This window comes from Zootoca vivipara, chromosome 8 (genome assembly GCF_963506605.1).
Source record: "Zootoca vivipara chromosome 8, rZooViv1.1, whole genome shotgun sequence".
Classification (NCBI taxonomy): Eukaryota; Metazoa; Chordata; class Lepidosauria; order Squamata; family Lacertidae; genus Zootoca; species Zootoca vivipara.
This window is the reverse complement of record NC_083283.1, coordinates 56,599,631-56,617,787: the sequence shown is the minus strand read 5'-3', so window position 1 is coordinate 56,617,787 and position 18,157 is coordinate 56,599,631. Positions and strand designations below refer to the sequence as shown.

The 18,157-nt window shown below is 46.5% G+C and overlaps 1 protein-coding gene across 4 annotated transcripts in view; it reads right to left on the bottom strand.

The window, feature by feature from the left end:
* NFATC1 (nuclear factor of activated T cells 1) overlaps positions 1-18,157 on the bottom strand; it is a 140,887-nt gene that overhangs the window by 23,398 nt on the left and 99,332 nt on the right. For 2 of the 4 annotated variants that reach the window (XM_035126468.2, XM_035126466.2), the window contains exon 9: positions 11,487-17,029. In XM_035126468.2, the coding sequence (XP_034982359.1) occupies positions 16,293-17,029 (737 nt within the window). In that variant the 3' untranslated portion in view covers positions 11,487-16,292. Of the gene's footprint in view, positions 1-11,486; positions 17,030-18,157 lie in introns of those variants that run through there. The other 2 variants (XM_035126467.2, XM_035126469.2) reach the window with 2 other exon arrangements.

Genomic DNA, 18,157 nt, shown 5'->3' with positions numbered 1-18,157 from the left:
TTCTGGGTCAATTCAGGCTTAGACATATATACCCATCATGACTAACTTGCGTCCCCTACACACTACTACGGGAGCAATCCTAAGTATAGTATGTGTAGTTTATACCGGCCTAAAATAAGCTGGTGTAAAGTATGCCAGATCCAAACTCGGTTCGGGAGCAGGGCTACTGCCAGGCTACGCCTGGTGCAGGGAAAACAAGCCTTTCAGATAGAGTTTGATATATACCACTCTAAGTTCCGACAGCTTGCCAGGTTATATGACCATGATTGCAGCCTCAGGGAAGGAATAGCCAAGGAGAAAGGAGTGTGATAAAATATCAGTCAAGGCCCAGGGTCAGCAGAGCCTAGTTTTACAGTGTAGTTAGGCAAATGTCCTGTATTTCTTGTAATGTGAGGCAAATGTCCTGCATCTGGTTGGCCATTGCGAGAACAGGATGCAGGACTACATGGGCCATTGACCTGGTGCAGTAGGAGGTTCTTGCTTTCTCAGGAGCTGAACCGCCCTCATTTTATTCTCAGAACAACCCTGTGATATAGTGGGTGAATACATGAACCAGAGTCTCTCTGGCCCCAGTTTTTTTAAGCTCTAACCACTATATTACACGGTATCTCAATCTTTGCAAATGCTATTTTTCTTTCCCTTCATTTGTAAGAAAAATAGTCAAGATCAACATGAATTCAAATTTTACAACCATAAAGAAACTTGTGAACATTTGGGGAAACTGGAGAAGCAGAAGCAGAAACGTACTGCACTCCGAGTCACTGACTGCGGCTCCTTATATCCATTTCTCATAATAAGCTGACAATCTGTTCTGTGGTTGAGCTTTGAAACCAGTCTTACGTTTAAATAAAAGTGGTAACAACTCCACACGCCACTATATCCCTACAGACTTATCCACTTTGTGAAAGATGACTATCTGGTCTTTTTGACTTTGCATTGAGATTCAGTTGCAATACCTACTGGTATTATTATTCTTATAACCCTGAGCCATCTGATGCTATTCCCAAACCTCACTTCTATTATGAAAACACTTGTAAGCTTTCCTGAATTACATATAATGCTTGGAAAATCCTTTGCAATCCATTCCCTGTGATCTCTGCATTTCTGGAGAGTGCAGACCTGAACCTCAATTCATGTAAACTGGCAGTGGAGGTGGGGAGCTGTTGTACAAGCAATAACAGCTCTTCTGGCTTTTTGGATGAGGTGAGGATACAGCCTAAACATACCTGTTTTCAGACAAACTTTGCAGCCGCCACACAAAGCCCTACTTTCTAGCAGTCACTGCACCAATCTGGAGTTGGAGAAATTTGAGGAAACTCCAAAAGGCAGGGCTTTCAGGACATACCACCAATGACCTCTTAAGCATATAATAAGAGCCTTGCTGGGTCAGAACAAAGGCCTATCTAGTACAATGGCCAGCTAAATGCTTATGGGAATCCCACAAGCAGGACAGGAGAGCAATAGTAACTCTCCCATCTGTCAACCTCAGCAAGTGGTATTCAAAGGCATGCTGCCTCTAGCACTGGAGGTATAACACAGCCATCATGACCACTAGTCATGGAAAACCTTATCCTCCATGAATTTGCCTAACCAACTTTTAGAGCCATGCCAGTTGGTGGCCATCACTACATCTTGTCCGTGATGGACCTTGGAGTCTCAAATGTTTATTTTTATTTATTTATTTATTTTGACAAAGAAGTAATAATAATAATAATAATAATAATAATAATAATAATAATAATAATAAATAATAAAATGTGCACCCCACCACCGAGACCATTCCATTGTAACTATCCAACCTCCCAAAATTTCAACACCTCTTGCGATAGTTTGACCCCTTTCCATTTCAACAGTACAAATTCTACAAACACCCTCCATATCTCCTCAAAATAATTTCTCCTGCATATTCCTTGTCTTACCTTAATGGCATGTTAATTTATCATTAATAGCTACATCCCACACCTCTTTATACCATTCTTCCATTTTATATTCTGCTTGCCCCTTCCATTTCACAGCTATATTAATTCGTGCAGCTGTCAATAAATTTGTGAGCAACTCCTTCATAGCCTGTGGACGTTCCACCCCATTGTAAACTGATAATAATGCTACCTCTGGACTTTTCGTCAGCTTTGACGATTTCTGTTGTGTCCTTGAACATCCTTTGGAGTCTCAGATTTTAGTGGTGCCCCTCTACCTTTCGTACTCCATTCTGAATCATAGTTGCAGCCAGGCACACGAACTCTAGGGGGCCAAATGCAGCTTGGCACCTTCAATATTTGCATTAATGGGGCTGGCCCCTCTCAATCTTCAGGCGACCTCATGCATGCCACAGGTCCAGTGACCAGTTCCTCCAGAACGCTCCGCCTCCTGCATCATGCAACATATGCCAGCCCCCAGCCCCCATCTTGGGGGCAACCCAGCACCTCTGGTTGCAGTGTCCCAGCAATGCCTCTGAGGCTCCAGACCCAGTGCATCTGAACCAGCCATGGTCCCCTAAATCCACCTCTGAACTTGTGGCAGCAAATAACATGGCTCAACTCTGCATTGTGCAAGTACTTCCTTTTTTCTATCCAGAATCTCCCAGTATTCAGCTTCATCTGATGACTTAGGGCAAGCAGGTCCAAAGTCCATGGGGGGGGGCTAATCTGGCCCCCGACCGGTTTTATCTGGCCCCTGTGGCAGTTTATGTATTGGGGTCAAATCCTTTTAAAAAGCTCAACAACTTCAATCCTATAAAAAGCTCAACAAGTTTGGTCGGCCCTCATGCATGTTCACTTCATCAAATCTGGCCCTCTTGGAGAAAAGTTTGGGCACCCCTGACTTAGGGCTTCAGTGTTATGAAAGAGGAGGGGGAACCGTCTCTCTAGATACATCCTGCATACCTGCATACATCTCTGTTGTGCCTCCCCTTACTCACATTCTCCTCTCTCCCCCACTCAATGACCCTGCCCCCAAATATTGCATCCTTTGCTGGTAGGGGAGTTGCATGAGCCCTTTGACCACTTTGGTTGCCCTTTCCTGAATCTTTTCTAGCTCTACAAGCTCCTTTTCTAAGGGATGGTAACTGGAACTGTACATAGTACTCCCAGGGTGGGTGCACCATAGATTTGTATAACAGCATCATGATAATGGCAGTCTTATTTAGCAAACATAACAATGGAGATGGGAGCAGAGCTGTACAGTACTGAAGTGCATGCTGAATCTCCTTCCCATCCCAGACCTCTCCTGAGGATCTTGCAGTACTGAGAGAATCTGCTGAGTGCTTCAGGAACGCACTATCATGGGAGGGATCATAGTTCAGTGGTAGTAGAGCACATGATTTGCAAGCTGACGGCTCCAAATTCAACCCCTGAAATCTCAAGTTTTAAAAAGATCAAATAAAACAGCCTCTTCCTGGGACCCTAGAAAACTGCTTAAAATCAGAGGATGCAATATGGGATAGAGGTAGGGGTGGGTGAATCTGCCAATTTCACTTCCTCTCAGTATCTCATTTTTCCAGTCTTAAATTCAGTTCTTCACATTTTCACGTGAGTTTGAGGTTTTGCCCTTTTTTGTTTTTTAAGATCCTCATGAAAAATCCCATTTGCAAGCTATTTCTCCATATATATATTAACATACTGCTAGGTAGAGGAACTGAATGACAAAATTCAGAGAAGTTCAAATTTCAAATGATGGCTGCATTTTGGTCCTTCTAATGTTTTGAAAAGTGCAAATCAGGGAGGCTTGCTTTTAAATGAAAACTGAATCAAAATTCTCCCCTGTCCTAGTATAAGCTCCCAGCAGGTAATGTTTATTTTGAAGTGCCGGAAAATCCTAAGAATGCCATGCAAATCAAGAGGATTGTTGCACTGTAGTGAGCACTAATAGTCTCCAGGACACATTTTGTTGTTAACAGTTCTTTTTATATCATTATTAATAATCAACCTTCATAGAGTATATTGAACACACTAAATTGATTCATACGCATTATCATTTGAAATGTGATACAAGCTCCCTTCAGGTCAAGTGAACACATTTCAAATTAATAGAGTGTTGGCTACAATAGTTTTTTCAAGATTACAAAGATTGATAGTCTGAAACAGTTCTTAATACATAGTCCAGACACTGTAAGGTGAGAACGATGTCAAGCATGCAGTGTAGTCTAAGATTAGGTTATGGAACAGCACAAAGATTAAACTCATATTAATTAACAACGGTAGAGAAATTTAATGTGGCATTGTGTTTTCCATTAAAAAAGAAAAAGGGGAACAGATGAATAGATAGGAAAAGGGCTTAGTTACTGTGCTGAATGTTCCTGAGCATTCTGAAACTGTATTTCGGAGCTATTACCTGGAGTACTGCTTTAGAAATGTTTCATTGCCTTGTCTCACCTTTCTTAGAAATGCTACCCAATAAATATTTGCAGAATACAGTATTCAGAAAGATCATGGAATGTGTTTTACAGGTACATACTAGCATTACCACACAGCATCTTTCAAGTAATTGAGAAGAAATGTTCTCAGCAGTATTTATACTAGGAATATAAAAAAGGTGCTAGTCAAATTAACATTGATTGGCAAAAATACCTGTATGTTAAGACGGTAAAGCAGCAACGCTGTGCAGCAGTTGTAGGTAGACCTCTGGCTAGTTGGATGCATTTGTTCTGGGACCTCAAGGTCTACCATCAACCAGAGCCAAAAATGCATATAATGGGGTAAAGTGTGCAAAAGAAACGCACACATAGTAAAAATAACAAACAAACATCCTGTATTTTAGGGGAAACTGCTTTGCAAAAATGTGTACATTAGGCAAAACAGATTACAAAAATGTGAACATCAAGAGAAATTTGAACTAAAACGCCGGTGAATTTTCATGAGGCCTCTTCAAAAATAATAATTGCAAACTGAAATGTGGAGAGGTGAATTTAGGAACTTAATTGTTGGATTCACCCATCTCTACCAGTCACAAATGTTAGGGTTGGTGTCAGATTATACCATCCCCTACTCACACTACTCTTGGTATATTTGAGCTGTTTTCGGCTTCAGCAAATCCTGCACTTTCCTATATAAATATGGCTCCTGCACATTGCAGACCATGCTATCTGTGCAACAAAGACGATTATAAGTTACTTTTCAGCAAAGCATTCCATTTCTGCCACCTCTGTTTCCGGTTTCTTGCTTTGCCCTTCCAGATTCCTTGTCCTTCTCAACTTCAATCTATTTGTCAGCTTTTATCTGCCTTCTCAGTTGTCTCCTCCTTCCTGGGTTCCTCCAACCACCTGGGTGTCTCCCACATCCCCTGCAGCTGTTCACAGCTCCACAGACCACCTTCCTGGACTCAGCCACTGCCAGTACATCTCTTTACAGTTTTGCCTACCGTGTTTCTCATATTATAAGTCATGTCTTATATTAATTTTTTCTTCAAAAAAACACGACATGGCTTATTTTTGAGGGATGTCTTATTTTTTAATAAAGTGCACGCGGGCGCTGTTTGCCGGGCTTGTCAAGCCCAGCAAGGAGCGCCCGCCGATCTTCGGTGACAGGCGGGGATGGGGGGAGAGCGGAGAACGATCTCCGCTTCTCCCCCACCCCCGCCTGTCACACAGCACAGGGCCGAAGATCGGCGGGCGCTGTTTGCCGGGCTTGTCAAGCCCAGCAAACAGCGCCCGCCGATCTTTGGTGACAGGCGGGGGTGGGGGGAGAGCGGAGCACGATCTCCGCTTCCCCCCCACCCCCCCTGTCACACAGGACAGGTCCGAAGATCGGCGGGCGCTGTTTGCCGGGCTTGTCAAGCCCAGCAAGGAGCGCCCGCCGATCTTTGGTGACAGGCGGGGGTGGGGGGAGAGCGGAGAACGATCTCCGCTTCCCCCCCACCCCCGCCTGTCACACAGGACAGGTCCGAAGATCGGCGGGCGCTGTTTGCCGGGCTTGTCAAGCCCAGCAAACAGCGCCCGCCGATCTTCGGTGACAGGCGGGGGTGGGCGGAGAGCGGAGAACGATCTCCGCTTCCCCCCCACCCCGCCTGCCACACAGCACAGGTCGGCGGGCGCTGTTTGCCGGGCTTGTCAAGCCCAGCTAGGAGCGCCCGCCGATCTTCGGTGACAGGCGGGGGTGGGCGGAGAGCGGAGAACGATCTCCGCTTCTCCCCCACCCCCGCCTGTCACACAGGACAGGTCCGAAGATCGGCAGGCGCTGTTTGCCGGGCTTGTCAAGCCCAGCAAGGAGCGCCCGCCGATCTTTGGTGACAGGTGGGGGTGGGGGGAGAGCGGAGAACGATCTCCGCTTCCCCCCCCACCCCCGCCTGTCACACAGGACAGGTCCGAAGGTCGGCGGGCGCTGTTTGCCGGGCTTGTCAAGCCCAGCAAGGAGCGCCCGCCGATCTTTGGTGACAGGCGGGGGTGGGGGGAGAGCGGAGAACGATCTCCGCTTCCCCCCCACCCCCGCCTGTCACACAGGACAGGTCCGAAGATCGGCAGGCGCTGTTTGCCGGGCTTGTCAAGCCCAGCAAACAGCGCCCGCCGATCTTCGGTGACAGGCGGGGGTGGGCGGAGAGCGGAGAACGATCTCCGCTTCCCCCCCACCCCCGCCTGTCACACAGCACAGGTCGGCGGGCGCTGTTTGCCGGGCTTGTCAAGCCCAGCTAGGAGCGCCCGCCGATCTTTGGTGACAGGCGGGGGTGGGGGGAGAGCGGAGAACGATCTCCGCTTCCCCCCCACCCCCGCCTGTCACACAGGACAGGTCCGAAGATCGGCGGGCGCTGTTTGCCGGGCTTGTCAAGCCCAGCAAGGAGCGCCCGCCGATCTTTGGTGACAGGCGGGGGTGGGGGGAGAGCGGAGAACGATCTCCGCTTCCCCCCCCACCCCCGCCTGTCACACAGGACAGGTCCGAAGATCGGCGGGCGCTGTTTGCCGGGCTTGTCAAGCCCAGCAAGGAGCGCCCGCCGATCTTTGGTGACAGGCGGGGGTGGGGGGAGAGCGGAGCACGATCTCCGCTTCCCCCCCACCCCCGCCTGTCACACAGGACAGGTCCGAAGATCGGCGGGCGCTGTTTGCCGGGCTTGTCAAGCCCAGCAAGGAGCGCCCGCCGATCTTTGGTGACAGGCGGGGGTGGGGGGAGAGCGGAGAACGATCTCCGCTTCTCGCCCACCCCCGCCTGTCACACAGCACAGGGCCGAAGATCGGCGGGCGCTGTTTGCCGGGCTTGTCAAGCCCAGCTAGGAGCGCCCGCCGATCTTCGGTGACAGGCGGGGGTGGGCGGAGAGCAGAGAACGATCTCCGCTTCCCCCCCCACCCCCGCCTGTCACACAGCACAGGTCGGCGGGTGCTGTTTGCCGGGCTTGTCAAGCCCAGCAAGGAGCGCCCGCCGATCTTTGGTGACAGGCGGGGGTGGGCGGAGAGCGGAGAACGATCTCCGCTTCTCCCCCACCCCCGCCTGTCACACAGCACAGGTCGGCGGGCGCTGTTTGCCGGGCTTGTCAAGCCCAGCAAGGAGCGCCCGCCGATCTTTGGTGACAGGCGGGGGTGGGGGGAGAGCGGAGAACGATCTCCGCTTCTCGCCCACCCCCGCCTGTCACACAGCACAGGGCCGAAGATCGGCGGGCGCTGTTTGCCGGGCTTGTCAAGCCCAGCTAGGAGCGCCCGCCGATCTTCGGTGACAGGCGGGGGTGGGCGGAGAGCAGAGAACGATCTCCGCTTCCCCCCCCACCCCCACCTGTCACACAGGACAGGTCCGAAGATCGGCGGGCGCTGTTTGCCGGGCTTGTCAAGCCCAGCAAACAGTGCCCGCCGATCTTTGGTGACAGGCGGGGGTGGGGGGAGAGCGGAGAACGATCTCCGCTTCTCCCCCACCCCCGCCTGTCACACAGCACAGGTCGGCGGGTGCTGTTTGCCGGGCTTGTCAAGCCCAGCAAGGAGCGCCCGCCGATCTTTGGTGACAGGCGGGGGTGGGCGGAGAGCGGAGAACGATCTCCGCTTCTCCCCCACCCCCGCCTGTCACACAGCACAGGTCGGCGGGCGCTGTTTGCCGGGCTTGTCAAGCCCAGCAAGGAGCGCCCGCCGATCTTTGGTGACAGGCGGGGGTGGGGGGAGAGCGGAGAACGATCTCCGCTTCTCGCCCACCCCCGCCTGTCACACAGCACAGGGCCGAAGATCGGCGGGCGCTGTTTGCCGGGCTTGTCAAGCCCAGCTAGGAGCGCCCGCCGATCTTCGGTGACAGGCGGGGGTGGGCGGAGAGCAGAGAACGATCTCCGCTTCCCCCCCCACCCCCACCTGTCACACAGGACAGGTCCGAAGATCGGCGGGCGCTGTTTGCCGGGCTTGTCAAGCCCAGCAAACAGTGCCCGCCGATCTTTGGTGACAGGCGGGGGTGGGGGGAGAGCGGAGAACGATCTCCGCTTCCCCCCCACCCCCGCCTGTCACACAGGACAGGTCCGAAGATCGGCGGGCGCTGTTTGCCGGGCTTGTCAAGCCCAGCAAACAGCGCCCGCCGATCTTTGGTGACAGGCGGGGGTGGGGGGAGAGCGGAGAACGATCTCCGCTTCCCCCCCCACCCCCGCCTGTCACACAGGACAGGTCCGAAGATCGGCGGGCGCTGTTTGCCGGGCTTGTCAAGCCCAGCAAGGAGCGCCCGCCGATCTTTGGTGACAGGCGGGGGTGGGGGGAGAGCGGAGAACGATCTCCGCTTCCCCCCACCCCTGCCTGTCACACAGCACAGGTCCGAAGATCGGCGGGCGCTGTTTGCCGGGCTTGTCAAGCCCAGCAAGGAGCGCCCTCCGATCTTCGGCTCTGTCCCCCGATGCGCGACGGCTCGGGGAAGCAGGCAGGGAGCTCCTGCTGGGTCCCGCGCCTTCGCCTCTCGCTCGGTCGGGGCTACACGACATGGCTTATTTTCGGGGTATGTCTTATTTTTCACCAACCCTTAGAAATCCTGTCATGGCTTATTTTTTGGGGATGCCTTAAAATATGAGAAACACGGTATTACCTAGCGATTGTTTGCATTGCGCCCTAATCCAAAACAGATTACACACACACTCCAACATTTCTCTGTTGGAAATAGGGGCTTCCTATTCCATAGTAATACTAATAATTTTATTATTTATACTCCACCCATTTGACTGGGTTCCCCCAACCACTCTGGGCAGCTTTCAACACGTATTAAGACATAATAAAACATGAAATAACTTCCCTATACAGGGCTGCCTTCAGGTGTCATCTAAAGGTTGAACAGTTACTTATCTCCTTGGCTCAGGGGGTCGCATAACTCCATTCCCTGCAATGAAAATAGTGGTGTCCTACCATACCCTCCCGGGGACCCAGGTGGCGCTGTGGTTAAACCACTGAGCCTAGGGCTTGCCGATCAGAAGGTCGGCGGTTCGAATCCCTGTGACGGGGTGAGCTCCCGTTGCTTGGTCCCAGCTCCTGCCAACCTAGCAGTTCAAAAGCACGTCAAAATGCAAGTAGATAAATAGGAACCGCTACAGCGGGAAGGTAAACGGCGTTTCCATGTGCTGCTCTGGTTTGCCATAAGCGGCCTAGTCATGCTGGCCACATGACCTGGAAGCTATACGCCGGCTCCCTCGGCCAATAATGTGAGTTGAGCGCGCAACCCCAGAGTCGGTCACGACTGGACCTAATGGTCAGGGGTCCCTTTACCTTTTTATTCCACAGTAATACTAATAATTTTATTATTTATACTCCACCCATTTGACTGGGTTCCCCCAACCACTCTGGGCAGCTTTCAACACGTATTAAGACATAATAAAACATGAAATAACTTCCCTATACAGGGCTGCCTTCAGGTGTCATCTAAAGGTTGAACAGTTACTTATCTCCTTGGCTCAGGGGGTCGCATAACTCCATTCCCTCCAATGAAAATAGTGGTGTCCTACCATACCCTCCCACAGTTTGCTGATGAAAATTGGGACATCCTAAGGGAAAGATTCCGGGATCAAATCAGAAACCAGGGTGGCTTCTGTCAATCTGGGTCTGTCCCGGGAAAATAGGGACACTTGGAGGGTCTGAGGTTACCAGCCTTGATCCAGAAGAAACTAACCCCCTAGCCCACAGGTTTCAGAATGGCTAAAGACATCAACGCACCAGCTACTTCATGGCACTGTAAAAGTGTTCTTGAACCTAAGAACCCATCTTTCCTTCCACTCAGGCCTTTTGGCTAAGATCAAGTGTAGTATCTTCATAAAACAGTATGCCACCAGGACTACTTTCCCTCACTACATTAGCAAAACTTATGCAATAGTCAGGAATGGCCAAAATCCTGATGAAAGAGACAACTGGCCCCACCTTGGCTCTAGGCCTAATTTTGAAAGAGAGAAAAATTCTCCAGAAGCATTTTTTTTTTTTGCAAAGACAGGCCAGGTCATTAGAGTAACAAGAGTTTAAGCAGCTCCCACAGTGGCTGTGGATTGATCTGCCAACACTGCACAGCTCTCGGGTGACGCTCCCCAGAAATATTTCAAGCTAATATCATATTCCAGTGATGAATGCGAGCATCTGAACAATGCTTTCTCGGGACAGAAGGCTCTGCTTCTGCACAATGTAAATTTTCTTTGGCACCAGCCCAGGCTTATAAGCAAACAAACGTTACTATAACTTATGCACAGCAGGGCCTTATCCACTGAGCAAAATTGCAGTTATTTTTTTAAAAATCCTTTCTATTTGGAATGTTGTTGTGGAAGGAAACAAGTGGCTTGAAATGTGGAAGTGACTGTCGTTGGTCTTTCCATTTGTTTGCACAAGACAAATTTGGGCTAAAAGGCAGAGCTGGCACTGAATGTCATGAGGTTGAGCACAGTCACTTAATTAAAATGTTTAGTGCAAAAGGAACAGGATTCTACAGGGCTGTAAGTCGCAGCGCACTTGTTCCTATCTTTCTCTACTAACATATTACCATGTGTGGTGTGCTGAAGTTAGCCCTTATCCCGTAAGAACACCTGCCCCAGCATCCTCCTGTTTGTCCATCATCAAAAGTCTTTGCATTGTGGAACTTTGCAGGTCGTAGTTTGAAAACCATTGCCTTAGAGCTGATGTCAAAGAGAGCCTTTTCTAACTTAGCATGCTCACCTTTTATTTCTAAGCCTTCTTCTCGGGTGCTTCCTGTATCTATCGACACCATCATTATCCAGTCTACTGAGCAGGTACAAATCCTTGACATTATCTTAGATGCTCCTTTGCTCCCCGTATTGAATGCTATCAATTTATGTAACTTCTTTCTGTATAACATTGTGGAAAAACTCCTCCTCCTCCCCCCCCCTCCAGTTAAAACTCTGGTTCATCTCTCTGGATGAGACAGAGATGGGCAAATTATATTCTGACCAGCTAAACCAAATGAATATACAAAACATGTTATATAACACATGACCATAAAATTTTATGCAAAATAAAAAAATTCCTTCAGTAACACCTTAAAGACCAACTAAGTTTATATTTTGGTATGAGCTTTCGTGTGCATGCACACTTCTTTCGTGTGCATGCACACTTCTTGGTATCTGAAGAAGTGTGCATGCACACGAAAGCTCATACCAAAATAAAAACTTAGTTGGTCTTTAAGGTGCTACTGAAGGAATTTTTTTTATTTTGCTTCGACTCAGACCAACACGGCTACCTACCTGTACATAAATTTTTATGAAAATGGGAATACCATTGATATAGCACCATACCCCACCCCAAGGGAGACCCAGGAGACCTGAGAGATTCGAAGTAACTTCACCACCTTGGGGACACCTCAAGGTGTAGGGGAGAGAGGGACAGAGATATAGAGAACCTTCACAAAGCTGGTAGCTGGACCAAAAAGGAAATCTTAATATTGTGACCTGACCCATTGTGGTTTCATTTAATGGTCCACCACTCAAATGTAGACATTTAGGTACATTAAAGGTTTGACCCTGATGAATTATTTGAGTTCTATATTTTCCTCTCCTACCCATCACGTCTAACCTTCATCTCCAATGTTAGCGACCCAGCATGTTTCAACACAGTAGTATGTACGCTTTCAATCATCATTATAAATGAGGAGGGGTCCTCAACCCAGGCACTCAGCCAGATTTACTAAAACTTTCCACAAGGAAAGCCTTTTGTTTTCCCCTCCAGAGCTGCTAGACTAGGCCAAGAGAGGGAGGGGAAGAGAGGAGAGAGGGAGCTTGAAATCCACTCTGGTGTGTTGACAGTATTACTGGGCTTTGCAGAGTACCTGCATGTTGTTCTAATGACATCTGGACTACTGGAAATCAGTGAGCACACTCAGAAGTTTTTAAAAGGCATAATTGTGGCAGCAGCAGACTAAACCTAAGGCCTCGAGAGCCAATCACTTTAATCACAAAGCTGAGGTGCATGAAAAAGGATACATTTCAACGCAAGAATAATTCTGTCTGGTATAGTTCCTGTTCAAATAAACTATATGACCAAATCATGTGCATTTCAAATTTATATATAAATTTGAAATACGTATAACACCCCCGCCCTTCCCGAACATATGGTGTAGAGGCAACAGAATTTAATATATGCTGCATAGGAGAAATATGGACACGTCAGACATCTAACAGTTCGACAGAGTAAGCAATTCATGGGAAGGACATTAGCAATAGCTCATATTACCTCCATAAGTTACAGCTTTTACTGCAAAAGTTATTTTTAAGAGACACCTTTAAAATGGCTGGTTAGGCTGCAGCTTTCAATAACACTTTGCCTGTGGTTTTTACCTTTTTTTACATACTTACGCGAGAGTTTAATACTCCCAATTTATCTTTTTTTTTTTTTTAAAAAAAGAAAGCCATTGAAATGTATGCATTCATGGGCAAAGTGCTATAAAACTCACAGCTGTACAGAGACAACTACAAGGGGCAGAAGCTGAATGGCACTGGGGCAGGGGAGCTGATGAGGTGCTTTTGATGCCTGCTGTCAGCCATATATCAAAAATCCAGGCACCTCTTTGTTTATCATCTCCCTCTCTCTTTCTCTACACCCACCCAGACAGACAGAGACTACCTATTGGGCGGGGAATCTGTGGCTCTCCATTTGATGTTGGATGACAACTCCCATTATCCCTGCCTGTTGTCCTTAAGGTTGGGGCTGTTGGGAGCTGGAATTGAACCACAAAGGAGGCCCATAGGTTTCCCATCCCTCTTACAGATAAGACCATCCAGCCAAGCCTTCAATTATAAAGAAAGAGGAGGAAAGAAATACGCAGTGCAATGAAAAAAAAGAGCAACAAGCATTTTAGTTCCCAGATTCCATTTCCCAAAATTGTTTCAGGTAACTCTGACTTCAGAGACAAATATGACACTCAGTTTGTACTGAGGTGCTGTGGGCGGGAAAGTTAATGCCTTTTGTCCTTGATGGGCTGTGGTAACAGGGCCTTCTCAACAGTGACCATGCAATTATGGAATTTATTTCCTATTAACATCAGGCAGACCCTACCTCTTTGAAGCAGGCCTTGGAGACACATTTCGTCTCTATAACTTTCAATGCAGGGTCATAAATAGTGGTTGCTTATTGGATGGTGGCCAAACATTATTATTGTCTCTTTGCTGGTTTTCACATCATTATTGTTGTCAGTTGCATATTTTAAATGAGCTTTATGAGTTGGATTTATATTGTAAACATGTTGTAAGCTGCTTTGTGGAGGACATCTCAGGAAGCCAATCATAAATCCCTTAGATAATTAAATTAATGTTCCTCGGGTAAAGGAGTATTGTGGGGAGATGATCAACAGTGCTTAAACCAATGATTTTCAGCACACATTCTTAGAAGCAACTTCCATTGGCTTCACAGATCTTACTTAAAGTATGTGCATTTTAGGTAACCTTTTTAATGGTTTTGTTTAACGTTTTGGGAAATTGTTTCCCATTAAGAATCAGAGATATCATTCAAATGATCATACCTTGGCTTAGTTACTCCAAGATGTGTATGAATCTTTCACATAAACATGCAACCTCTTTAGTTCTTACTCTGCTGTGTGAAATGTTTAAACCAGGAAGTCTTGACTAAACCAGAGATGCCCATTTTGGCATGAGTTGGTTACCAGCTCCCAAACAAGGCAAGATATTACACCAACCTCAAACCGCTTTTTTTTTTAATACACTGGCTTGATCTAAAGTATAACCATGGTTTCTAGGGGTTGTGTCCAGTGAAGTAACTGCATGAGGAGAAAAATCTCTGCTCACATGACATAACTTCCCCTCCTTCATCCGTGTGCTGAAGCAGATTCGGGGTGTATGTAGGGGGCACACAGTGGGGAGGAGAAGGAGTAGTTCTGTTGTGCAAGACTGTTGGATTCAACTCCTGGTTAATGCGAATCTATGGCTTATTCAAGGTTTCCTGATTTAATTGCAGCTCACACAGAAGAATCTGAGTTATTTATTTATTTTCTGAATTCATAGGCTGTCTTTTAGGCAAACCTATGAGTTGTTCATCCAAAGTTTAGATGGAAATAAGCCAACATTAGTTAAAAGTTAAAAAGTTTAGAACATAAATGCCTCTGGTTTGAAAGACTATTGTAACTTGGCTGCTGGTTTTTTCCTTCAAAACATTATTCGTTATCAGTGCATTCAATGAAACACTGACTAATAATATCTCTTAGCATAGAAAAGTTGGACCATCAGTTACTTTCCAGGAGTTTCTTCCTGTTGGTGCTGACTGTCACTCACAAAGATAACATTTCTTGATAACCCCCATTAATTTCTTTGATGTTTTTAATGGTAGGAAATAACTTCACAATTGAATGGCATTTGCTGTAGGAAATGACCTTCCTTTGATACTGAAAATGACCAATTTGACTTTGCAAATTAGGAACAGTTAGAGAGTTCGCACATACTTTGCAAGGCACAAATTTTTTGAAAGGTGACATTCTGCTACGGTAGTGGCCAAAGACCTGCCAGCTTCAAGTGCAAGTGTGGTTGTAAGTCAACCACAGGGAATGCTCTGCCTGATTGAGAAATGTCCTACAAACTTTGAGCCGTTTTAGAAATATCTTACAGAAGACAGGTGGTGTGGATTCTATATGGATGTGCATGATTTTCACATATCTGAAAGTGTCTCACTTTGGTGCAATTTGATAATTTGATTAAACACCATCTAAAAAAAAGAGAGCCAACCTTCTGGTGGAAGATTCCAGAAAGTGCCATTTTCCTGCTTTTTTGAAGGAAGAAATGCATTAAAAAGTGTAAGGTAATCCTCATATACCTTGATATAAAATCATGCAAACCCAAGGGTTTTCTTAGGATTTTTCCTTTTGATTAAATTAATTGCATGATTAAAATGTGCATTGTCCGCATGAGTGCCATATAAATTCCAGTGGTGGAGAAGTTTGGTATTAGTCATAGAATATTTTTGATTGAGTCAATTACCTTTGGATTCCCACCCCCCTCAGATCTGTAACATATCTGAACAGGTTGTTACACAACCAGATAACATAATATTGCTCAAGCTTAAAAATTCAGACTTTTAATAAAGAATTCAGGAGGAGAATTAATAAAGTACTTCATTAAAAAAATAAAATAAATTGTCATTGCTTTGCCCCACAAGACAATCAGATTCATAGTTTAAGTGGAACAATTACTTTAAAAACGGGATCTGTTCAAAGGTCTTTCTATACCATGGTGGATTTATATAATGTTTTGTGTCACTGAAGTGGGCCTCATTTATTAAATAAGGTGCAAGTTCATATGAACTACCAGGGCTGTAAACACCACATTGGCATTCAGTGAGTTAATAAAATTCCAGATTTTGCCCTTTGTTGCTATGAAGGAATAAATCTCTTGGAGTTTGACAAACTCATTGTAGCATTTTAACACTGCAGTGGTGCGTGCAGTGTGTGTATTAGCCAGCTACACATTTACAACAGAAAGTAAGGAAACTGGAGATGTGACTGGTGAAGCCGCCTTAACTTCAGATGTCGAAGAGTGAAAGTCATGATTTGATTTATAATTTCGACTTTCTTAGCTGAAACGGAGCAGTTTTATCAATTAATTCCAGATAGCAGACCTGCGCATTTCAACCTGCAGGATATGACAGGCAGTGGATCAATTCCAAATCAGCTCCTCTCAGTGCCATTCTGCAAGCCACTGGCATAGATATAAGCCAAGACCATATGGTTAAGATTATTGCAATGTAGCTGTTGGACATGCAGATACTTTGGCAATGACTAACAGCATTTAAACGTTTAGATTATGCGCTTTCATTATTGCTGATGACACTAAAGAAATCTTTCCCGTCCAGTTGTCACTCGAGCAAAATTCGGCAACACTCCACAAAGCTGTTAACGGGCAGCTTCCCCCATCAGAACGCTTCAGGAGGTTAAAAGAACTCAATGGCACATCAAAAATGGCTGAACATAAACCTCTACATCTGCAGGAGACTTACCATCGTCCAGGTATAACTGGTCCAATTCCTCGCGTTCTCGCTTGATCGTTACAGGAATAGGGGCCAAATTATGATTACTGTCCTCATGCAACTCGGGCAACGGCAGTGGCTGATTTGCTGGAGATTCATTTCTTTGAACATTCGGCAGTTGCTGCTGACCCATTACGGATGAGCGAGTTGGACTGCAGGACTGCAAATAGGTTGGCTCTTGGGTTACAGATGGAACTGGAGAGGAGGGACTGTTGGGATAGAGTGTTTGTTGGTAACCAAGGGAACAGCTACTGCTCAGATGTTGACTCACCTGCGGCTGCAGCATGATGTGAGATGACTGATCTGGAGAGCTTGGATGCACAACTATAGACCTTGGCACTTCCTGTATGGTGGGGACACCTCCAACCGTCTGCTGAAGTCCTAGGTGGCTGTGGCCTGGGTTGGTGATGCACTTGTAAGCAGGAGAGGAAAGATCATGCAGCTTGGGACTTGAGCTGGGAGACGATGACATCACAGCATTTCTCTGCTGACAGGAAGTGAAGCCAGTCACAAGGCACGAGCCAGGATCAGGAGGCATCATGATCTGCTGGCTGTAGTATGGCTTGGAGAGAGGGCTTAATCCTTGGTTCCTTGGTCCACAGGTTTGAGCAGGCTCATAGTCGTCAGTGGGTTCTGTTTTTATAACTGGAACTGTTGAAAGAAAAAAGAAAGTGCTTTAAATAAACACGGAGTTGCACATTGGTATGATCAAGTTGGCTTGTGGCTAGGATACCCTTTGCAAAAACAAACAACGTCTTGAATAAGACTCTGTGTGTCCTTTGCCTGGTTCTCCCACCCCATAAAAAATATGAATGAGTCATCCGCACAAGAAAGTCACAGCTGGTTCTAATATTGAAAAAGACTATTTTCTTTGGACTCTCCTCCAGCTCTAATGTGCTATAAAAATCTATTTGCAAATAGCTGCGCTGCAGTAGAAGCTCTGGACCCAAGGGCTCTATGGATTTGTAGTAATCAAAGGAAATTTTTTAACTTGGATGTACTACCACATGTCTACTGCTACTGATGGCCCATTTGATAGATGTCTGCACAATGGGTAAATTCAAGCACGGGGATTCGGAAAAGGGGCTTCCAGAGTTCACCAAAACAAAACTTCAGGAAGAACGGCATGCTTATGAAAAATGATGCATTTAATCATAAAGTTTTTTTCTTGAACAAGCTAGAATCTGGCTTTCTTTTTTTAAAGCAAATACCGTGGAACAGGATCTACATATCATTTTTATAGCCCACTGAAGAGCACACCAATATATATATATGGTATGCAAGTAGCATCCAGATCACGGCTTACTTGATTCAGAAAGATAGAAACAATCCTTTAAAGCCCTTATCTACATTCTACTATGCAAAAACAGGCTACCTTCTACTTGCTCAGTGAGGCAACAGCTCCTCCCACCACCACACCTGTAGGGTTGCCAGACTCAATAGAGGACAGGACTTCTGTGCCTTTAATTGCCCTGCTCTCTTTTGAGTCTGGAAACCTTAAAGCGAAACCAGCAGACCCTTTGCTTGGAAATTAAACAAAAGGTCTGCTGGTTTCTCTTTAAGGTTTCCAGACTCAAAGGAGAGCAGGGCAATTAAAGGCACAGAAGTCCTGTCCTCTATTGAGTCTGGCAACCCTACACACCTGGTGGCTGTACTTGCTAATCAAGTAGAAGTCATAGTTTCTAAAAATGCTGGGGAGAGAAGGTTGAAGGGCTTATTAAATGAATGCATACAAAAATGTTCATTTTAGGAAAACTTTGCACCAAAATGCAGATAATT